General features: G+C 37.5%; 1 protein-coding gene across 5 annotated transcripts in view; it reads left to right on the forward strand.

Moving 5' to 3' along the window:
• gramd2b (GRAM domain containing 2B) overlaps positions 1-7,901 on the forward strand; it is a 23,256-nt gene extending 15,355 nt beyond the window's left edge. For all 5 annotated transcript variants that reach the window (XM_032515366.1, XM_032515368.1, XM_032515367.1 and 2 more), the window contains exons 8-14: positions 238-327; positions 983-1,094; positions 2,388-2,570; positions 3,409-3,484; positions 3,831-3,935; positions 4,523-4,604; positions 6,324-7,901. In XM_032515366.1, the coding sequence (XP_032371257.1) occupies positions 238-327; positions 983-1,094; positions 2,388-2,570; positions 3,409-3,484; positions 3,831-3,935; positions 4,523-4,604; positions 6,324-6,365 (690 nt within the window). In that variant the 3' untranslated portion in view covers positions 6,366-7,901. The remainder of the gene's footprint in view (positions 1-237; positions 328-982; positions 1,095-2,387; positions 2,571-3,408; positions 3,485-3,830; positions 3,936-4,522; positions 4,605-6,323) is intronic.
• Positions 7,902-8,247: the final 346 nt, after the last annotated feature.

The raw sequence follows: 8,247 nt of genomic DNA on the forward strand, positions 1-8,247 counted from the left end.
AATCAATCATGTTATTTTGGGTAATTAAAAAGGACATTGATATAGTCAAACGGGTCAATTTGACCCGAGGACAACACAAGGGTTAAAAAATTAAAGATTGCCGACATGAGCTATGTAAAATTCAAATTGCAACGACTTCATATGTTTGTAACATCAACCAGCTTTTTTTTTTTCTTTTAAATGAAAACATATTCTATTGTATAACAGAATACCACATCTGATTGTATACGTGTACAGGAGAAGAGTCCGTGCAGCAGCCCCGTCCCCTCCTCAGCGAAGAACAGCTTCCGGGGTCAGAGGTCACCTCAGTCGCCTCACCTCTCTCTAGTAAGTCCGACACAAACACAAAGGTGTGCAGCACCAGCTCCAACATGATGGATGTAGTAGTACTTTGTAGTACTTATATTTAGGAAGTTATGGACACACTCAAATAATTGCTGAGACAAAGGTGACAGGGAGAGTGGTTTGTTTTCAATGAAGCTAAGAAGAATGTTTTTCTCGAGCAGTCCACTCAGCTTACAGGAGGTGAAGAGTCATGGGAATTGTAGTTGTAAAATGCTAACAAAATACTTGATTTATGGAGGAATGAATGTTAAAATATGGACCTAAAACTGCATTTCAGAAACACACCCTCTGTGGGAAAATCCATTGAGGTGAGCTTGCAGATGGGGAAGAGAGGAGAAATGCAAGAACTACAAACTATTCATACTCCATATACTGTAGTTACATTTGTTTTATACAACCAACAAAACTGTATCCAATGCTAATTGTCTTGTCAGTGTATTCGTCTCTGACATTTAGCATCAGCCCAGCCTTCACATTGTATTGCTCAGCCTTTTTTTTTTTTTTTTAGACATCACCTATCTATCAATCTCTCCTGCTAAAAAATATGTAAGAGGACTGAAAATTGGATTTCTGGTGCTCAATAAGTGACTCACCCACTAGGCAATGTGTGTGTTTGTGTGTCTGTGGATTTCTGCAGAGTTTTCCAGGGCATTTCTGTGATATGGACGTAGCAGTGAGTAAAAGGAGGCAGGAGATGGAGGAGAGCAGCAGCTCGGACTCCCCCACTCCCGACTACGACAAGATAGCAGGTATCTCGAACCGACCAGTCGCATGTTACACCTCCTATTTTTAAAAATCTACAAATATGACTCGTAAAATTATTTTCTCGCTGTGAATATCTTTGACTAAATGAACAAACAGCCACAGATCCAGGGGCTCAGACACCTGCTGCTTCAGATGCTGCTTACTTTCATTTCCCTGTCTTTCATTCCTTATTTAATTTAGTTCTTTCCTTCAGTATTTCACTTCCATCTCCCTGTACCCTCCCTCCACTGACTGTGCTCACAAGAGAAACATACCGTGTTGTCACAAATGCGAGTTAGTGTGATCAAAGGGAGCGTTATCAGTGCCTGTGGGCCAAGATGCTTTTGGACACAGTAGGATGGATCTTCAACCAATCAGAGCAATGAAATGTGACGTAGCGCTGAGCAGCGGACACATGTCTTTTATTGCAGTAGGAGTAGTGCTCCTAATTTCATTGTAAAGGAAAAGATCTCTCAGGTCCAATACAGTAGCTGGCTCACATGAGTTTTAATTACTGCCCAGTGGAGACTGAAGTTCACAAAAAGCTGTATCTAACCAGAGTTTTATACACGGTTACAGAAAGCAACAGAATAATAAACGCTGAGAAGACATTAAACTCACAAGTCTGTCTGAGTAAATTTGCATAGGCTCAATACCGTCTGCTCCAATTTATCAAAAGGTGTGAATCTCTTTTGGGCCAACCTGGGCAAAAGGTCTCACTCAGTGATCAAGATGAAATGCTTCCTCTAACACTAAGATAGAGAAAAGGCGGATAGATTAATACTGTATGGTGACGTGACCGAGTGGTGTCCCATTTCATGGGGGTATGTTTTCACCCCTAGCCCTTACCCCTTGGTTTCAAGGGCCAAGGGCTAGGAGTAAGGGGTAGGGGTAAGATGTTGAAATGTGTTATACAAATAAAGCTGACTTGCCTATCTTCTATCTATCTGCCATAGCAAATAAAACATGAGCTCTCAGATTTGTCTGGTTCCCAGGCAAACTATTTACTTTTTCCCCCCTGCTTGTTATTTCATTCATCGCTGCCGCAGGCATTGAGGATCATTCATTACACCTGAGAAAAGCTCAAGTGAAGACATGAAGCGTAGAGGAACGTAATGTGACACCTGGACACCGTCCACTGTTTAACAATAGGGAGGAAAAAGAAGAAAAAAAAGAAGGCCATGGGGTCTTATTACGCTGTGGAGTTAATGTACCAGCAAAACCAAAACACAGCCAGAGTCATGTTCAGGGACACAGTTTCCCCAGTCACACTGCTGCCTGTCTCTCCAACGCTGCAGAGTTCCCCGTTCCTCAGTTCCTGGATGTGTTGAAGCACAAAGACAGTGGAACCTCAACCGATCATCCAGACCCTGAGCACAAAGTGAAGACCCAGCAGCAGAACCAGCAGCAGAACCAGCAGCAGAACCAGCAGCAGAACCAGCAGAGCTCAGAAAAAAAGCAGCACAACACACCTCAAGCTGGTATGAACGCTGTCAGCAGTACCTGCAGAGACCACGTAATATGTCTGTAATCCTCTAACTTTACATCAGTCAGAGCTGCAACGATTAGTCAACTAATCGATAAATCCACGGATAGAAAAATAATCCCAAACTATTTTTAAAATCTGTTAATAGTCATCAGAAAATGCTGTTTTCAGCCTCCCTAATAGGGAGATGTCCTGCTCTTTTCTGTTTTACGTCTTATTCAACTGAATATCTTTGGGTTTTGAAAAAAAAAAGACATTTAAAGGGAGGGACTATTTTCTCTTCCTAATTTATTGACATTTTATTGACCAAACGATTAAGAAAATGATCAGCAGATTAATTGAGAATGAAAAAAAAATCAATAGTTTCAGCACTAAACTCAGACAAAGAATCACAACTAGACTTTATTAAGTTTTTATCTAACATTCCTCCAAAATGTCCAGATCTGACAGTCCTGACATCATGCTGAATGTTTTGCTAACCCCGCAATGTTTATGTGTATGGTTTATCATTTTAAGATGATAATGTTAATTTCTCTCTGTAATGACTCTTTTGTTGTTACGGTATTAAAATCAGAGATTGAACTATTTATCCCGAGGGAAATTGTTGTGGCAGCACAACATGTGAAAAACTGCACATATATCAAGCCATAAACAATGCAGATTATCAATAAGGTGAAAAAACAAATGTACACAATGCCTACAAATGTATTGTAATTGATGACAAATGAGAGTCCGAACAACAAAATCAACTGAGGACCAATAAAGCTTATGTCAATCTTTGATCAATTAAAAAAAGCATGTTAGTTGAACAAATTAACTTTTCCTGTTGTCAGGCTCAGGGCTGGTGATTGACAGCCGGACTCTGAAACCAGTTTCTCTCAACACTCTGCTCTTCATCTACCTGTTACTGTGAGTCCAGGAATCCAAGGATTCTTCCTATTCATTCATCTGTCCACTTGTTCATCCAAATGTGTAATTATGCAGTCATTCATTCATGAAAGTATTCAATCAAACAAACAAAAAAACTAATTTGGCCTACATTGATCAACGGATTCAACTATTTATAAATCTAATAATGCATTAATTAACACCCTCCTCCGTTTGGTTTTTGAACTATTTTTACTCACATGTTCACTCACTTCTCTCACGTATCAAAAGTTTCTTCTTATCTGTCCAGCAGTCCTTTCTTCATTGATTGATTGATTGATTGACTGATTGTGTGTGTGTGTGTGTGTGTGTGTGTGTGTTTCCTCAGAGTGTGTGTCCTTGTTTTGTCTTCCTGTTACCTGGCCTTTAAGATCATCTCGTTGGAGCAGAGACTGACGACGCTCGGCTCCGTCACCGAGTTCGCCCACCACGAGTGAGTTCACAGCCGAAAAGTCCTGGAAAACATGAAATTATACAAACTGAATGGAAAGAGTTTGAGAAAATATAATTTCTGTTCCAACTTGTTGAAACCCCTTAGTTACCCGTTAGTCTGTTAGTTTGAAAAATAGCTGGAAATTTCCCAAATGTACTGTAGATCTTCCAAGGTTGTGACCAATTTGTCTCTAATATACTGGTAAGATATTTTTTACTTTACAGGGGGCGAAATGGACTTGTCTCAGCAGCAAAAGAAAGAGTAGGAATATGTAACCTTTAAACAAAGATTACTACGATTATCATGATGTGACGCCAGCATCCAGGAAATGGTGTTTAAAACCAACAACTTAAAAACAGAAATATTAAATAAACAAGAATGTGAGGTTGCTATTTTTTTTAAGTAAAGTCTTATCTAAACATATAAAGTGAGCTACAGTACATACTGTTGAGAAAGAGGCTGCACTTGTCTAAATGTGACTTTTGGGAACCCATACACTGTTATAAATGATATCCTGGTTACTGTAAAGTATAAAATTATATGATTTTGCTCTTTCATTTAATGAAATTCATATTTATTTATCCCAGAAATGACTATCTGCGGGGAAGTGATGTTGACACGGAGCTTTTCTCTGAACTCCTTACCATCAACCTGATGAAGCTGGAGAAGGTCAGTCAGTCCGTCTTTCTGTGTCCTCCAGGTTACATTCAAGGAAAAAAAATCCTGAATTTGTTCAAGTTCTGAAGAGTCCATCATGTAGTTTTAATCCTCTGTGTCCTCCTTGGCTACTAGCAACTGCGTGCGCAATCACGTTAGGCTTTTGTCATGTGGACACACCAACAGTTTGGTTGTTAGTTAGTTTAGTTTATTTATTTTTTCCATAACCCACAACAGTCAATACATTGATGAAAAAAAAAAAATAACATTGTTGCTTTTACTTCCACAAACAAAAATGTAAAAAAAATAACAGACAACTCAGTATTCCTCATTGAGCCAAGTATATTTTGAACCAATAGGCTTTTTAATCAGCTTACAATAAAGCTTAGAAGACTGTGAATACGACTAAAATATCTTGGAACTTATCGTATGCTTCCCATAGTCAGCTTAATTCATTTTCTATAACCATACATTTTGATAGTGTTTTACCATAATGCCATTGTGGTTTTTATTTGTGTAGTAATCTCTTTTTTAAATGAAAATATCATCAAAAAGTTGAGGAAAAAAGTCTATAAATGATGAATGTTTGAGGCCAAAACTATCCAATTCTAGCACAATGGTGCAGTTAAAGTATTCTTTGTTTATCTTGGCCACAAAAGACTTATTTTTAACATTTTAAACTCAACTATTACAAATTTGACAGTGGGTAAACTTGTGGTAGTGATGTTTTCCCTCTGTCGACATGTGACACCACACTCAGAAATAGAAACAATGCTAGCTTGCAGCTTGCAACTGTTGCCGTTAATCAAACATTTATAGTCAGTGATCTGTTCATAAAGAAGCATGGACCTTATCTGTAAGAAGAGCCCGTCCTCGCTCATCAATCAGTCTCTACTCGGTGTGTCTGACCTACATTGAAAATTCATGCTGACGTTTGTCTCCTTACAAAAAAATAGCAGCAGCAGCAGCTGACTGCCATGTTTAAATTTGTGTTAATAAAGTTCAATATCATCAGCAAAAAGGGATCTAGACTCAAAATGGGATCAGGTTATAACGGACTCATCCACTGAACCTGGTTGCAAATATTATATATTGAAAAATAGCAGCCTAATCAATTGGAAATGTGATTATTTATATGTATTTAGATGACTCAAATGCAAAAGAAACCATGCGACATGTAGGTAGGATGAATGTCCACAGATAGTTGGACAGTACTGTGTGTACTTATTTAGCGAGACACAAAAAAATCAGGCTGCATGCTAGCAGCATACTACATATAATTAACAGCTGTTAACTAATTAACTGTACCGGCCAACACTTTGTTTGTTTTTTTTGTTTCATAATGACAAAGTAAAATCTACACATTTCCAGAGCCGAATGATCACTGTGCACATTTGAAATGACTTAGAAATAACAGATGTTTTTTCAGATGCAGGGGCTGATCTCACACATACATCATGATTTTAATGATTTTTTATTTGTATTTTTGGGTTTACATGATAGACAATTGAATTCCTGAATAAAAATAATAAATCAATGAAATTCACGCTTACCCTCCTAGAATAAACTAGAAAATAGAAAATATAATAGTTAACACATCTCTACCCCAAGCAAGTTTGCCATATTCAGATTTTCATTTTGTTTAAAAAAACAATAACTATTTAAAAAAAGAATGAATGTGCATTTAATTTCATGTAATAAAGTAAAAATAACACACATCTGTGCTTTTAGGTGCAGAAGAACCTGCAGAGACTGCTGGACGAAGCTAGCTGAATGTACTGGAAACAAGTATATTGTGATATAAAGAGTTCTGTAAATATACTGTAAATATGTTGATTAGTGTGGTAGATAAACAGGCAATACTGAGATGTATTAACACATAAACATAAAGGGCTTTAAAATGATGATACGCACAAACACTTTATAATCTGTTGTAGGGTCCAGTGTTTCACCTGTAAACAGGTCCAGCTGTGATGTCACAGTGTAGCCTTCAGACACCATGGAGTACACACGTCTACATCACTGAGGAAGATGAACCCCTGGTCAACAACAACACATAACTACCAGCTGCAGTCACAGACCGATCTGATTAACTTTTCATTGGCTTAAACGTGATACAAAAGTATTACAACAGTACTGCATCAGTGTGATGTACAGTACATCTGGTGAAATGTAGTAGAAATAGCAGTATTAAAGGCTCTGATATTTTAAGTAATCTGTTTTGGAAGGCAGTAACAGTACTTTAAATCTGTCTCTCAGTGGAACAAAACCTATGTTCCGCTCACGTTGCTGTATTTATTTTGAAAGTTTAAAGAACATGTTTTTGACCTATTTTATTTTTTTTGACCTGTCACTTTGAACTCCCTTCTGTTGACAGTATTGGATCAATGTGGTGTTCTCAGGGCTGGATTTATCTTTTGACTTTTTGCCCAGTTTCATGGCTGACATATTTCTGTCTACATGACTCCATTTAAGACTGAAAAACAATGCAGGCCTTCAACCTTCGTCATAACCCTTAAGTGGGTTTTCCTCGTGTTTATCTCAAGCTGTACTTCATTTCTGAAATAAAAATGAAAACAGCACAAAACCTAAAGTGCAATTAAGGAGGACGTTAGCTGCTACCTCTGCCTTAATGGGGACTCTAATAGTCCTTATCTTTCACATTTATGTGACCATGAGACAGGGGTATTCATTGCGTCCATGTCCCTGCTGAGCATAACACAAGCTGGTCAAACCACCTTGTTGTTTTTTTACATTTTTGCGTCACTATGAGCATTGTAATCATTTAATCTTCTAATTTTCCATCCTTGCATTGTTTGGTTGTGTGTTGAAATCCCATTTTTGCAAGATATATTGTAGTCATTCACTCTGAATAAAATCCCTGATGCATTCAGAAAGTAAAATCAACAATTTTACTACAGCTTTCAGTGCTTCCCCCATATTGTCATTGGCAGTAAATTATATATATGACAGCAACCGTGATTAAACTTAGTATGTGTAGTAGTTTTCATGTTTTCTGCAGACGTTTTTATTTACAGAGAAATGAGACAAACCCAGCAGTATGTGCAGCAGCGTCATTCTTGATTTGACCACCGGATGGCACAGTGAAGAAGTTTCTACTGGGTAAATTAACTGGATGTTTATTGTGTGTATGTAACTGTATGTTAACATTTACATGTGGCTGTAACTGTGTGTAAACACCATGAAGATGACTGTTACAGAGATATGAATGACTGTAATTTCATTCTGTAAATATAGAAACTATACACAGATTTTCCTCTGTTGGATAAAGTTATATTTTTGCTGTAATGTTTCTGTTTCTTATTGTTTCTCTCCGTTATATTGTATACACCCCATTCTCTGTTAAGGTGCTGTGAGTTGTCGAGCCTGTCATTTACCTATTGTTGTTCAGGTCACATGGGAGTTAGTTAACCCTCATGTTGTCCTCAGGTCAAATTGACCCATTTTCCTATATCAGTGTTTTTTTTAATTACCCCAAAACACATGATAGATTCCACACAACGCTCTCTACAAATCTTACAAATCTCTACTTTCATTAATTTTGGGGAGTCTTATTCAATTTTATATTTATTTTAAAAACAAATTAAACATCAAACATTAGGGATAATTTCCTATAAATGAGGTTTATTGACCA

Source organism: Etheostoma spectabile, chromosome 5 (assembly GCF_008692095.1).
Source record: "Etheostoma spectabile isolate EspeVRDwgs_2016 chromosome 5, UIUC_Espe_1.0, whole genome shotgun sequence".
Lineage (NCBI taxonomy): Eukaryota > Metazoa > Chordata > Actinopteri > Perciformes > Percidae > Etheostoma > Etheostoma spectabile.